This window comes from Periophthalmus magnuspinnatus, chromosome 15, assembly GCF_009829125.3.
Source record: "Periophthalmus magnuspinnatus isolate fPerMag1 chromosome 15, fPerMag1.2.pri, whole genome shotgun sequence".
Lineage (NCBI taxonomy): Eukaryota > Metazoa > Chordata > Actinopteri > Gobiiformes > Gobiidae > Periophthalmus > Periophthalmus magnuspinnatus.
The window spans coordinates 24,068,574-24,083,535 of record NC_047140.1 but is presented as its reverse complement, the minus strand read 5'-3'; the positions used below and the strand labels follow the sequence as shown (position 1 = coordinate 24,083,535).

At 40.4% G+C, this 14,962-nt stretch overlaps 3 protein-coding genes across 5 annotated transcripts in view; 2 read left to right on the top strand and 1 right to left on the bottom strand.

The window, feature by feature from the left end:
- micu1 (mitochondrial calcium uptake 1) overlaps nt 1–6,811 on the top strand; it is a 38,093-nt gene extending 31,282 nt beyond the window's left edge. The window contains exons 5-8 of one of the 2 annotated variants that reach the window (XM_055227179.1): nt 704–841; nt 3,302–3,410; nt 5,003–5,092; nt 5,660–6,811. In XM_055227179.1, the coding sequence (XP_055083154.1) occupies nt 704–841; nt 3,302–3,410; nt 5,003–5,092; nt 5,660–5,820 (498 nt within the window). In that variant the 3' untranslated portion in view covers nt 5,821–6,811. The remainder of the gene's footprint in view (nt 1–703; nt 842–3,301; nt 3,411–5,002; nt 5,093–5,659) is intronic. The other variant, XM_033979479.2, reaches the window with a different exon arrangement.
- A 1,596-nt stretch (nt 6,812–8,407) lies between these two features.
- Nucleotides 8,408–13,818, bottom strand: nolc1 (nucleolar and coiled-body phosphoprotein 1). Of its 2 annotated transcripts, none has more exons than XM_033979893.2 (14): nt 13,667–13,818; nt 13,326–13,381; nt 13,085–13,248; nt 12,915–13,006; nt 12,711–12,843; nt 12,523–12,641; nt 12,339–12,444; nt 12,120–12,242; nt 11,976–12,050; nt 11,500–11,772; nt 9,610–11,427; nt 9,421–9,536; nt 9,213–9,296; nt 8,408–9,135 (listed from the first exon to the last, which is right to left on the bottom strand). In XM_033979893.2, the coding sequence occupies exons 1-14, from the start codon at nt 13,775–13,777 to the stop codon at nt 8,977–8,979; spliced, it is 3,429 nt and encodes a 1,142-aa protein (XP_033835784.1). In that variant the 5' UTR covers nt 13,778–13,818; the 3' UTR covers nt 8,408–8,976. The 2 variants fall into 2 exon arrangements, 1 of the variants encoding a protein (XP_033835784.1); XR_008648976.1 differs by having other exon boundaries at nt 8,998–9,135; nt 9,417–9,536; nt 13,667–13,801.
- Nucleotides 13,819–14,028: 210 nt separating this feature from the next.
- mrps6 (mitochondrial ribosomal protein S6) lies at nt 14,029–14,715 on the top strand. Its single transcript, XM_033979914.2, has 2 exons — nt 14,029–14,488; nt 14,642–14,715. Exon 1 carries the CDS (start codon nt 14,150–14,152, stop codon nt 14,477–14,479), a length of 330 nt encoding a protein of 109 aa, XP_033835805.1. The 5' UTR covers nt 14,029–14,149; the 3' UTR covers nt 14,480–14,488; nt 14,642–14,715.
- Nucleotides 14,716–14,962: the final 247 nt, after the last annotated feature.

The following is a 14,962-nucleotide window of genomic DNA, read 5'->3' as shown; positions in this document are numbered from 1 at the left end:
AGACCTAAGTACAATTTTGCTCTGGACTTGTCTCTATGTTGCCTTGATTTCTTTAGTACGGTAATAATTTTATGTAAATATACATTGTAGATCTCCAGTTTAAGTCTTGGTTTGTATTGGTAAATGTATAAGATATGTATAATATAGGATAATAATATATAAGAGTCTCAGTTTTAACATTTAACATATTTTTACAACAGGATGCAGCACATGCACGAAAAAGTACTATACTATAGTAGTTCTATATTAACTTAATATACATGCACACATTTTCCAAATATTTGATGGTGAACACCACTGCAGAGGGACCCACACAAAATAATCATCCTTTACTTTTTTATTCTTAAGGGAGTCAGGCTTCCCCAGTTTTGCAGTCCAGAACAGTTTTGACTGTGTTATGAGCGCTGCATATTAACAGGCTGCTGTATTAACATTACAGGGAGAGTGAGGTGTGATGCTGTCCAACCCCCTCAGATATAAATCGACAGGATTGACCTGACACAGGCCAAGGCGTATTGCTGTTAAGGCATGCTCCGGTGCAACATAGTAAAAAACAACCTCACAGAGATTTTATGTCACCACAGCAGTCACATGCATGATTCAACTTGACACTAGCATTTACCGTTTCCCATCTCCCTTTTTCTATTAATTTGTTCACCCTTGTTGCATAGCACCTGCTCTTATATGTTTCTTTCTCCCGCAGTTTGAAAGGAACGACCCGATGGATGGTAGAATCACAGAGCGACAGTTCGGGGGCATGCTGCTGGCCTACAGTGGAGTCCAGTCTCGTAAACTCAAGCTGATGCAAAAGGGATTGAAGAAGATGTTTAAAGATGCACAGGTAAATCAAAGTGTCACATGGAAGCAATGGCACAGATAGAGGTCTATATGTTCCAGGTTCCAGGTAACTCCATATAACTGCCCTGTTTAGGTACAAAGGCCTTAAGAAGTAACACAACTAACTGTATTATCATCTTTTTGTCTTCTTATGATTATGGGCATTTCAGTTCAATTAGGCCTGTCATGATAATTACAATATCGACTTAGCATTCAATAAATAATAGCTGGAATTATAATTTGACATTTATCATGGGTTTTTTTCTTTGTACTAGTGGAGAACAGTCATTTTTCTGTAGTATGATAAGATTCTAGCTGCTTCTGACACATAGTTACAAACTAACCAGTGTTTAATTCTGGTGTATTCCCTCTCATGCTTTTTAATGACACTATACAGAATAGTTTTTGTGGGAGTAGGCTGCTTTAGAGTTATTGTGTCAGTGGTATATATTAGTTTAATATTATCATTTATCCATATTTCCTTCATCAATATTTTGCACTTCAAAATGTGTTATCACGACAGGCCTAAATGTTACTGTTAAATGATATATGGTGCAGACATTTTCTGAATCTACACTTTACAATACTGACTTTTACTAACTAACTCGTAAACCCAAACAAACGAAATAGCACTTTAGAGGTGATATACATTGCCATAAATATATAAAGTCTCATAAAGTTGCTAATTACTTGTCTTTATTGCGTGCTCTAAACAGTGACTTCTTGATTAATTGGCCGACCCATGTGACAGATGGTGCTTTGGTTGAAAATAGTGCTCAGATGCTCTTGGATAGATCAATGAGGAGTATATGGCTCATCTTATCTATATAGACAGCCTCCCAGCAGCTCTGAGTTTCCCCAGTCCTTTCCTCTTGTATCTGTGACCAAACAGTGAGCAGCCCATATGTTTCTGAGTTCTCTGGCTTTGAGCTCTGCAGTTCACTGTGTCTATCACCTTGGCTACAGTCGACTTCTCTGCAGTTTTATCTCTTGTCTGCTTTGGCCTGGTGCTGCCCTTTGGATCAAATGTTTTCACTGAATGATAAAACGAGTACTTAACGTCTACTGATGGCTAGACCTGAGCTGAACTTTTTACCCTTTATTCAACCATTTCATGCAAATATTTCAACACCTCTAAAGGCCAGTGAAGTGTAGCTCTGCTGGGAAAACGCAACATTCAAATAGAAAGTAGAATAGAAATAGAAAGTTCTCTTCTTTACAAATTTTGCATCAACTTTGAGCTTTTTGATTCTTGCCATCCATTCAACTAAAGCACTTCCATGTGTCCCCAAGGTGTTGCCGCCCTATTTCAGTGGAGTTTGTGAACCTTTGTCTGATGTCAGTTTGTGCTTTAATAAGATAGGCTTTCAAGGCTACTTAAATGCACCTATTAGACTAGAAGGAACAAAACAATTCACGATTCTACTCAAAGCATGAAGTAACACACTACAAGGGTTTCTTCTTATAAAACTATTCACTCTTAGTCTTGTTTTTTTAAATTCTTCTTATTCCACCCCACCTCCTTTTACCACTAAATGCTACTAAATTGGGCTTTCTTCGTGGTAGTACTTCTTGTTTCAGTTCAGTGGAGAAGTTGAGACAGGCTTTGCTGCTAAAATAAAATATGATATGAAGTAGGTTGAGATGTGTAAAAAATAAACAATGAACCGATTCTCTGGGGGACGTTAAAACAGCAATGTAGTCCATATAAAACTTATTTGCTGTTAAGATCGGCAGCCCCACGCAAAGTAATACAACCCAAATGACAATGGCAGTGCCCATGGCAACTTCTGGAATAAGGTGAATACAATTTTGCAGCCTTGTCTATCTGTTTGTCTCAATGGATAATGTTAGTATTAGTCATGTTCAGTTAATAAAGTTCATTTTGGTTATACATTTCCTTGTTGCAGCACATCATTCACGTTTAATAAATGTTAATAAGCACAAGCATCTTTGCCTTTGTGATTATCTCTCTTCTCATCATTGGCTGTTTTTTCTCAGTCACTCACAGACAGAAATGACAAACGTGTTAATTAGTATGTAAGTCCAGCTTCTGTCCAGTGTTCTCTGCCTATGAGAGGCTGTGTATCTATGTACCTGTGCATCTGTGCATAAGAGGACATGTGTGTGTGTGTGTGTCCGCCTGGTCTACTGTCCGCTCCTGTCTACTCCTGCCGCACTGCTCATCCATGTGTGCACAAAGCTGCTGCCCACTTCCCTCGGCCATTTGTGTCACTCCAGAGCTGCTTTTCCATAAAACATTGCTGCAGTCAGACTTTGTGACATGACAATTTTTGGCTTATTTGTCAGAATTTTAGCATAGCAACCTAAGCTGCAGAAATAATAAGGATTTCTGACTACTCACATATTTTTAATTTATAGTCCTAGATTTTCCATTTGTTTTCTTAAAAGATGTTTGTATGGCTGTAAAAATAAAAAGGGTAATGATTTGTTTTCTCCACAGGGCATCACATTTGAGGAGGTGGAGAACTTCTTCACATTCCTCAAGAACGTGAATGACGTGGACACAGCGCTGAGCTTTTACCACATGGCAGGAGCCTCCATAGATAAAGGTACAAGCACGTCAGGCAGGTCTGTCAGAAGAAGAAGAAATGGTCTCAAATATAAAGCTGGTTACATCAGAATATTATTATTATTATTATTAATTTTAATAGAATTTTTGAGTGCCTGAAAATATTATGACCCGACTGTACAACTGTTTTTGCCATCAAAACGTATATATTTTTAAAAAGTTACTGAAAAAGTATGTGGAACCCAGCCATCTTCTCCTCTGGTCTAAAGTGAATACTGTGTACATTTGACCTTTCTAGTTTCTGTGTGCCCTTCTAATTGCTGGTCTCTCCTCTTCTCTCGTCTCCTCTGCCATGGGCCTGTCCTGTCTGTGAGAGCTGTTAACAGCAGCCCCAGTTAAAGCACATGTCTCTCTTTCCTCTGGCTTTACTCCCAGTTCCAGCTCAGCCATTTTTCATCTCTGTATCGATAGTCTGATCTCGAGGCCTGCAGGAGGACAGCTCCCCCCTCCCTCCTCTGTTCATATAAAAGGCGTCACTTCAGGGCAGGACGCTGATGCCCTCTGACACAAGCCCACATCATCATGTTAGACAAAAGCAGCGCCTCCAAAAATGGCTTCACTCTCAATTTAAGACATTATTACAGAATTTATAAAGGTTTAAAAAATTCTGACCAAAGCAGTTCTCCAGTGATTTTCCTGTTTCAATATTTCATAGACAATGAAACAATAATGATCATGATTTAAATGAGCTAAAATTTTAACTTGTTTTATTCCTCCAGTATTTATTGGCCTAGTTTTAAATTATATCTCTAAAATGTTTTATATAGTACTTTAATTAGGTATTTGTAACTTTAGGTGCAAATTTTAATTAAGCCACTGCATGCAGTATCAGATTTGTGCCTTCTGATTCAACTCAGTGTATTTTTAACTTTTAATTTTCAAAAAAAGCGTCAGGGGAAAATATGACTCAAAAAAAATAATTGAACTATTGGAAGAATAAGGGTACAGGGAAAATATAATTTGGTTCACAAAATATACAAATTGAACCTTCAAGTCAGTATCAATACTTTATTTTTTACCCTACTTGGAACTAGACGTCAATGAAAAGTTTACTTTTTTAAATGTCTGGAGTAAAAACAGCCTTGCAAGAAATGCAAGTACTGGTCTGGCCCGGTCCCTTCACGTGCATTCCCAGTTAGCCTTTAGAATAAGTCGCCAATATTTAGGTTTTACACAGTGGAACTCGGAAATTTGGTGATAAAAATGTGACAAGATTAGCCTTACCCTTAGTACTGTGTTTTTAGTTGATTTAGTGTCTTGCCATCTGATTGGCTAAAGAGCTGATTAACAATAGACCGATTATTCAGGTGTCTTAATACAGTTATGAATTACTTTTTGGGGTCAGCTCTTGATGCTCTGTGCCCCAGTTTCTCTGCTCCTCTTCCTCCTCTTCCTCCTCACTGTTCTGCCTTTACTCTGTGTCCATCACATAAGTCTCCAGTGAATGGCTGTGCTGCCTGCTATCGATCCACTCACACTACATTAGCTTTTGTGACTCAGAACCCACTCGCAGTAATGCTTCTCTACACTTTTCTAATTTCCCCTTTTTCATTTTGTTCTTGTATTTCCCAGTGACCATGAAGCAGGTGGCGCGGACGGTGGCCAAAGTGGAGCTGTCCGATCATGTGTGTGACGTAGTGTTTGCTCTGTTTGATTGTGATGGTAAGTTATTACTAGTTACTATTTATGTGTAAAGTAATTGTAAAGGCTGTCTATGTATAGTCTAATTACATGTTATTAATTTGGTGTTAGGGCTGTGCAATTAATCAAAATTTAATTAAGACCGAGATTCTGTCCTTTCTAATCCGTAGTGATCAGCTTGGGTCTTTAAGTTGAGAGGTCTACAGCCAATTATTTGGTTTGGAGCAGATTTAATACTTAATTAGTTTGTCTGTTTATTTATTTATTTTTAATAGCAATAAAAGTCTGTTGTTTATTTACCTACACAGTGTCCACAGTTCAGTCAAATATGATAATGTGTTGATCACAAATGAAGCATTCAGAAGATTAATGGTTCTATATAAACACACACACATCTGTATATTTTTTATTATGTTGAAATTATTTCAACACTTCCCCCCAATATCTTGGGCATTTGTTAATTGAGTCTCATCATTACTTGTAAAACTCATGATCTGACATTGAAATCAGCTCTTCTTCAGCTCATCTAATTACAGTCTTTTCTCCTATTATTTCATCATGCTGCCGTCCGTCCTCTGTCTTCTTCAGGGAACGGAGAGCTCAGTAACAAAGAGTTCATCGCCATCATGAAGCAGAGGCTGATGCGCGGACTGGAGAAACCAAAAGACATGGGCTTTACTCGACTGGTCCGGGCCATGTGGAAGTGTGCACAGGACACCGCATGGGACTTTGCCTCTCCAAAGACATAACAACATAGGAGGGGGCAGAACAAATGGACTCTATCATACCATTCAGTACCAAGGATGTTTTACAAATATTATCAATATTATAAAAGCTTATTAAGAGCTAAAGAGGGACGACTTCAACTTAAGCATGTGAAGTCCAAGCTATGTTCACTCAAGCATGCTGATGCAAAATCGTTAAGTCAAGAGTGTTTTTCTGGGCTACGATGCCAGGATGTTTGTATATTTAAAATGTATAAAAAGAGAGAAAATGTTTTATAGGAGTTAAAATATAAAAAAAACTACATTATAACACAAGCAATACACAAGCAGTTTAAACACATACCTTGCGAAAAGTTTCAAACTCAACCTTTTTCTTTTTTCTGGGCTGGGGACTGTCTTATTGGGGAAAGCATTCTTTGTAACACTAAGGACAACATTACTGTTACCACTTTATCAAAAGGCATGTGGGGAGTTGTTTTTATCTGGTGTATGTTCTGTAGAATTTCTGTTCTATATTGGGTGCCTTCACACTTGTCCTGGTTTGGTCCTGGTTTATGCTCAGTTAAATCCTAATATAGATTTAGTTTGGACCTGTTCTAGTCCTGGTCTAGTCCTGGTCTAATTCTGGTCTAATCCTGTTTTAGTTCTAAATTCATAAGTGTGAACACACCCTCAGATTTTTGAAAATGGCCTTATTGTATTTGTCTTTGTCATTGCAATTTGTCTTATCCATTTGCCCCGTAATCACACCCTGTATTTGCATTATGTGTATTTTCTGTTTATTAATGCACTCTGAACACTTAATATGCAAGAAAACAGCTGCAGTAAAGAAGTTTTTAAGTATACATCTCTCTCTGATCATCTTTTATTTCCTCTTGGCCACATGCATCACTGCTCTGCCAGAGTTGATTTGTTGTCCTGTCATGTTTTCAGTCTCTACAGGGTGCTGCAAAAGCGTGGGGTAATTAGCAAGACAAATTTATGGCACATTGAGTTTGGCATTTGTTACGAGTAATAAAATACAGTGTACCCATTTCTGCAGATAGCGCGCTCTTGCTCTGAGTGTGGTGGTCGTAGTATCGTCGTGTGAGTGTGTGCAGTCAGCAGATTCGTCTAATTGAAATGGACGGGATGGGAGTCCTCAGTCGGAGCCACCCATTAAAAGATTGTCCAGCAACGTCCTGGACTTGCCCTGTGCTGCAGAGGCTTGAGACTAACTTACATTCATAGACAGTAAATGTTAAGTGCTTTAAGTATGTTTTAGTAGTTTTACAAATAATGTTAGTGTGATAAAAGTTCTACCTATTTATCTATCTCTATATATCTCTATCTCTCTATATATCTATATCTCTATATCGATCGATCTATCTCTATATCTCTCTAGCTATATCTATCTGTATCTCTATTGCTCTATCTATACCTATCATCTATCTCTCTAGCTATCTCTATATCTCTATTGATCTATCTATCTCTCTAGCTATCTATTTCTATATCTATCTCTATATCTATCTATCTCGATCGATCTATCTCTAGCTATATCTATCTCTATTGATCTATCTATATCTCTATCTTTGTATCTTTATCCATCTATCTATCTATCGATCTATCTCTCTAGCCATCTCTATATCTCTATCTACCTCTATCTCGATCGATCTATCTCTATGTCTATCTCTAGCTATATCTTTATCTATCTCTCATGATCTATCTCTATCTATATATATGTGTGTGTATTGTAAAATTAATAATAGTACATTTGTCTTGTATAGGGCCTTTTCAGTTGGTCAAGCTTGCATCAAACTTAATGCATTATGAGTAAAATGTCCTACATAAACTACTAAAAGGACACAAACTGCACAGTAGTACCCATAGTACCCATACAGTACTTATCTTCTTGTGAGAACGCAAATCTCAAAGATGTCTCAAAAGCCTGTCCTAAATATTCAAATGTTGGTGGATTGTGGAAAACAAAAGGAAAGCTCATTAAAGTTAGTCTGACACAGAGTTGATAAGCATTTTACACTTATTGGATTTTCAGCTAATTATACAGGAGATAAAAGGTTGTTGCTGGAAAGTTGCTGACTGCTGATTAAATATTAATACAATTATTTCTCCAAGATGGAAACAAGGCGAGACGTGCATCCAGCTCCTGACACTGTTAACTCTTATCAACCCTTACCAACACTGGAACAGTAAAGTGAGCATTAAGTTGGTAAATACATTTCACTAACTTGTTGGCTCATTTTAATAGATCCATGCTTGTTTGGATTTCCCTTATCACTACCGGTCCATCAAGTTACTAAGGTCATCAGAGCAGATACAATAACGCCATCTAGTGGCCACTTAAGAACTTGACACTAAAAAACTTGTAACACAGTAACTCGATTTATAAACTCTCATGTGCCTGTGTATCTTGACGCGTTCAGTGTTTAACAGTTTGACCTCGGTGCATGGGAATTTCCTCCTTGAGCCTTTGGGGTAACGCCAAGTCAACTAATCCCAACTTTACACCCACATGTTGAAGCTCTTAGCCATATGCCCCATCAACATATTCTGCAAAGACCAGGGATTACTGAACAGTAGAAAATACTTAGCATAAAACAAGACACTAGTTACCTGTTTAACAAGTTATTTTTCTTTAATTACATGAATAAAATTGCAAACGGAAGTTTCTAATGACAAATATGGCTCATTTTCTGAAGTTCAACATCACTTGTAACATTAGGACAAAGAAGCATTAAGAATGCAATAACCATACAGGCCCAAAGTGAAACTAAAACCTTCAAATAAATACAGTATAAAACTAACATTTAGTGTAATTAAAGAGAAGTACACTTACAAGATGGAAAACAAGAACTGGGCAAATGAAGCACCCACAAGGACCATTGAAATAAAACCCCAGGAGAAAATGTAATTTCCTTTTCTATCACCATACAAATGTTATTTTATATACGAAATCAAGTTTACAAAGTTTTTAGATGGCCTCCAGCCACCTAGTGGCTATAAATGAGAATGTTTTGCGAGTATATAAGACGCACCCCTCCTGTCCACTGGTTTAAAAAACTTGATAGCCGACTGATAAACGTTGATAGATGCCATTGTGGCATCTCAGTGTTCATCCAGTTTTATGGACAGGAAAGCAGAGGTACAGTTCAAGTGGAGGAAAACGGTCCGAAAGTGTCCTTAGTCGCTGTCAAACTTTATTGAATTGACTGTTGTTGAGATGGCACCACCGCGGTAACTTCCCCGCTTCTTCTTAGTTTTTTCATGTCGAAACGATTTTCCTTTGGTGAACTTTAGGACTTCATTAGCCTTTTGACCCCAGTCTCCATTGGCTCCATACTGGAAGAAGTCAGAATTACAAATAAAATCTGCATCACAACTAAAAAAATAAAAAATAAAAAATTGTTTCCACTCACCTTTGCATCAAAAGAGTTGTCTGCTAAACGAGGATCCACTTCTATTTCATCGTCCTTTATTCTACGGAAAGGGATGTTGGAAGACTAATAACAAAATATTGGTTATTTTTTAGCAAGCAATTCGTAATAATTACACTTTGATGTTACTTTGTGCACTTTGCTTTGTGAAAGGCTATATGTGTCAAGACAGTTAAGGAAGCATACATACTTTATGGGCTTTTGGAAATGTCTGAGGTGTTGTTTTTGCCTTCTTGTTTTGGGGCGTTTTTATTTCTGTTTTCTCTTCTGATGAGTCGTCATCATTTTTCCTTTTGCTGTTGGTACCTGAAGAAAAAGGCAGAGACCATGTTTAAGACCTGAGAACAAGCCAAAGAGCAGTTTATACTGGTAACCTCACCGTTAGCTGTGGGTGTGGTGGGGGCAGTGGCTGATTTTGGTTCTGCCTCCTCTTCCTCTGAACTGTCTGAAGAGCTGCTGCTCTCTTTAGCTTTGGCTGGAGGTGCCACTTTGGGCTTCACTGCTTTGCCATTAGTCACTGCAGACTTTTCAGGGGGCTTATTGGTCTCCTCGTCTGAGCTGTCGGACTCAGAGCTGCTCTCAGCCTTCTTTTTACCTGGTGCAGGAGCAGCAGCCTTCTTTGCAGGAGGTTTAGCTGCTTCAGTTTCGGAGTCAGAGCTGTCACTGTCAGAGCTGCTCTCCTGAGCTTTGGCTGGAGTCACTTTAGCAGTAGGAGTGCCCTTCACAGCAGGAGTGACTTGTTTTGATTTGGCTGGCTCTTCATCCTCAGAGGATGAGTCTGAGTCAGAACTACTCTCTGCTGCTTTTGCTGCAGCTTTAGTCACAGGTGTAGCTGCTTTAGGTGTAGCTGCTTTAACTGCAGGTGTAGCAGTTTTGGTCTTGGCTGGCTCTTCATCCTCAGAGGACGTGTCTGAATCAGAACTACTCTCTGCTGCTTTTGCTGCAGCTTTAGTCACAGGTGTAGCTGCTTTAGGTGTAGCTGCTTTAACTGCAGGTGTAGCAGTTTTGGTCTTGGCTGGCTCTTCATCCTCAGAGGACGAGTCTGAATCAGAACTACTCTCTGCTGCTTTGGCTGTAGCTTTAGTCACAGGTGTAGCTGCTTTAGGTGTAGCTGCTTTACCTGCAGGCGTGGCAGTTTTGGCCTTGGCTGGCTCTTCATCCTCAGAGGACGAGTCTGAATCAGAACTACTCTCTGCTGTTTTGGCTGCAACTTTAGTCACAGGCGTAGGTGCTTTAGGTGTAGCAGCTTTAGGAGCAGGTGTAGCTGCTTTAGCCGGCTGTTCATCCTCAGAGGACGAGTCGGAGTCAGAACTACTGTTGGCTGTCTTTACTGCTGCAGCTTTAGAGACAAGTGTAGCCGCTTTAGGTGTAGCAACTTTAGCCGCAACTGCTTTAACTGCAGGTGTAGCTGCCTTGGCCTTGGCCGGTTCTTCATCCTCAGAGGACGAGTCGGAGTCAGAACTATTGTCAGCCGTCTTTGCTGCTGCAGCTTTAACCACAGGTGTAGTTGCTTTGGGTGTAGCCGTTTTAGCAGCAGGCGTAGCAACTTTAGAGGTGGCAGGCTTGGCTTTAGTCGGTTCTTCATCCTCAGAAGAGTCGGAGTCCGAGGTGCTCTCTTCAGCCTTTGACGCAGCTGCTCCTTTTGTGGTTCCAGTGACAGGTTTTGTTGCCGGTGTTGTAGGTTTAGATGCAGGTTGAGCTTTGGCTGGTGCTTCATCTTCAGAGGAAGAATCAGAGTCTGAACTACTGTCAGCTGCCTTTGCTGTAGGTGCAGGTGTAGCATTAGCCGCAGGTTTAGCTTTAGCCGCAGGTTTGGCTTTAGCCGCAGGTTTGGCTTTAGCCGCAGGTTTGGCTTTAGCCGCAGGTTTGGCTTTAGCCGCAGGTTTGGCTTTAGCCGCAGGTTTGGCTTTAGCCGCAGGTTTAGCCTTAGCGGGCTCCTCGTCTTCTGAAGAGTCAGAATCGGAGCTGCTCTCTGCTGCAACAGGAGTGGGCTTAGCAGCAGGAGCGGCAGCCGTTGCTGCTGGAGTGGAAGCTTTAGATGCAGGTTTCTGATTGGCAGGCTCCTCATCCTCAGAGGAAGACTCTTCAGAGCTGCTCTCCTCCTTCTTGGCGGGTGGTTTAGATACTACAGGCTTTAGTGGAACTGCCGCAGCAGGCTTTGCTGGCTCCTCTTCCTCGTCAGAACTACTGTCTGATTCTGTAACAGAACAAATGAGCGTGAACAATAGAAAAGGACACAGTGTAATGCAACTTTAATTTTCCCCCTTACCAGAGCTGGAGGATGCATCCTTTGTAGCAGGCACAGCTTTAGCTGGAGTAGGTTTAGCAGGAGTAGCTTTAGCTGGGGCAGCCTTTGCTGCAGGCTTTTGGGGCTCTTCCTCTTCCTCCGAACTTGATTCAGAGCTGCTCTCTGCAGCAGGGGCCGGTTTAGTGGCTGGCGTGGATGGGTTTGCAGCAGGTGTAGGTTTGACAGGCTTTTTTGCAGGTGTGGCTTTGGCAGCCGTTTTAGTAGCAGGGGGTTCATCCTCATCTGAACTTGAATCTGAGTTGCATAAGAAATGTGATTAAAAAGGACGCACTAATAATGGTAAACGGCATGTGGGCTTTAAAAACAGGAAGGATAACTTATAAATGCGCCAACAAAACAAAACACACAAAAAAAACAAACAAATTTAATTCAGGCAGAGAAACAAGCCTAAAACCTCAGAAAAATGATTAATAAAATGTGAGGCAAACAAACAATACCTGAACTGTCAGAGCTGGATTCTTGTTTCTTTGCTGCAGGTTTGGGGACAGCAACTGCCTTTGTTGTAGGTTTAGCTGTGACAGTAAATATCAGTCAAAAAGGGTTTCAACAGAATATTGTTTATGGTATGAACTTTTCCGCACCAGCTACTTTCTTTTCATCTTCATCACTACTGTCATCACTGCTGTCAGAGTCCTCTTTCTGGGCTTTTTTCGCAGCAGGAGTTGCCTGAACTGAAGTGGGAGGTGGAACTGCACTGTACACACCTTCAAAACACATCAAAACGCATCAGTTTCACACCCTAATCTGCTTTTCAACATGAATAAAATAGGATCTATCATTATATTGTAACCAACACATACCAGCTTTAGGCTTTTTACTGGGAGGAGCCTCATCTTCAGATGACGACTCTTCGCTGCTCGATTCTGCAGCACCTGCAACTTTAACTGGGGCAGGTTTGACTTGAGCCTAATAAGTAACAAATAATACAACAAAATTAAATTCAAAGTAAATGTATTCTAAACACCTCTATTCCAAATGACAGACCTTGGTTGGTTTGTCATCTTCTGAATCTGAGGAACTGTCATCACTGCTGCTCTCCTGCTTCTGCTGGGTAGCAGGTTTGGCAGCTGCTGCCTTCGGGGTGACAGTAGTACCTATAGGTTCTAGTAGAATATTATAAAGATTATGACAACTTCTACTCACCCACAAATGGATAATAGTAACCAACTCACTTTGCACTGGGGTTTTAACTGGCTCCTCCTCCTCCTCCTCCGACTCCTCACTGCTGGAGCTTGTGTCTTTCTTTCTGGCATTAACAGCAGCCGGAGCAGGTGCAGGTTTTACAGGAGCGATCTTAGCAGGAGTCTTAACCACAACAACAGAGTTTTAAAACATCTTCCTCAACAATCACTATGCTTTGACTAAAAAAAGCTTACTTTTGCAGCTGCATCTTCCTCCTCAGAATCACTAGAATCCTCACTGCTGCTGGGGTCAGCTTTTGCTGCAGTTTTGGCAGGAGCAATCTTAGCTGTGTGAATTAATATGCCTGTTTAATGCCTCAGATCATGTGATGGGCGTTAAATAATACATTGTGTCTAAATATTACCAGTAGTTGGTGTTGCTTTAGGTGTAGGTTTAGGAGCAGCCCCCTCTTCCTCACTGCTTGACTCGCTGGAACTCTCAGTACTGGGTTTGGGTTTCTTGGCAGAAGGGCCATTTACAGTCTCAGTTTGGTTCCCTGGTAATTTTCGTTTTTTGGACTCCGGCGATCTCAACAGAAAAGAATGAAATTAGATTTCTGGACAGAAGTAACATATACAAGGTGAATGTGCTGATATTTAACTTACTTCACCCAGAAGGTGTAGATGTCTTCAAGACGTTCCTCATTTGGATCCTGGGCATTCTATGGATATCATCAAAAACATACTTCAGTTGTAGTAATTGCATCCACCAATTGCAATCTCAATACTATACAGTCAAAATACAACTTATTAAAATATATTGGCTTTTGCTTGCATAATGACACAGAGAGAGCAACTGTATCCATGTGCCCGTCCACGTGCATACATATCTGTACATTTAAGGGTCCTCGTGTGCATCTCCTACTACACAACTTCACGCACTCGGACCCCGGGCACAGAGTGTTCTTTCAGCATGGAGTGTCACTTCAGTTCAGCGACGCACTTACCACTTTAGTCTGTTTAAGAAACTGCTGAGCCGCCTTAGCGAACTTGTTTTCCACTAAAAAGGAATAAACGCATTTATACAAATCGCTCGGTACCGACTTCTGCGACGCCATCTTCCCCACGCTTGTTCTGGAAGGAAGGACCGGAAGTGAAGAAAGGCGTGGTCTAGAGACGCATGCACACATTGAGTAAACTATTAAAATACGCATTAAAACACATACAACTGCATTTTATATCTATTTCTCTTTCTATAAATAACATACATATAATGATTTAATGTATAGGTGTGTGTTTATTTATTTATTTTATTTTTTGCACGCGGGCACACCATTTATACGTCATTAGCGTGCGTCGCCCCGCATGTCCTCTTGTCCAAGCAGAGTTGTGTAGAAACGACTCTTAACTGTTTTAAATTGTCCATGGCAACTCATAATTGCTAAACTAGGCGCGTTAATAAACCGTATATTGGTTTTTGCACCAAAGTCATGCCTCGTTACGAACTAGCACTCATCCTGAAGGCGTTGAAGCGACCTGAGACCGCGGCTGTTGTACGGCGGACGGTGGAGACTTTGATGGAGAGGGGCGCTGTGGTCAGAGATCTGGAGAATCTGGGAGAGAGACTGCTGCCTTATAAGATGTCTAAACACAACCAGAAGCACGATAAGGGCACGTACTTTCTTGTGGACTTCTATGCTTCCCCCAGCATCTTGAAGAGTTTAATGGATCATTTAAATCGAGATGTGGACGTGGTCAGGCCCTCTGTGCTGCTCAAGAAGGACGAAAAGGGTCCCAGTCAGAGCTGCTGTGGATTCTGACACTGACATGTGAGGAATAATGTTATTTTAAAAATTGAAATCACGTATCCAAGACATTTCAATTTATTTTATGAATTATAACGTTTTTTTAGCGGTAGAGTAAACTTAGCAGATAACATAACGCAATGATGTCCTAACGACTGTTTTGGTTTTATTTTACAGGTATTTCTTCCTTACGGCAGATTGTTTTGTCTATATTTTCCATTTTGTGTGATTTACAAATAAATTATTTCTACATACCACATTCCCAGTGCATTATGTTTTAATTTGTGCTGTTAAATTGTGCTTTTTGTAATGTTTCTATTTGTCTTTTAATGTTTTTTCCCATAAGTGAATTACCCATCGGAGCATAAAGTACTTCTGTTGCCACAGATGCTCTGGGCTTGATGGACAGAAATGTGACTGCTTCTGGTCTCTTCAACTATCGCCTATCTCACACACCTCATGAAGGCGAAGTGTCTTGCCCCAGGACACAACGGTAGT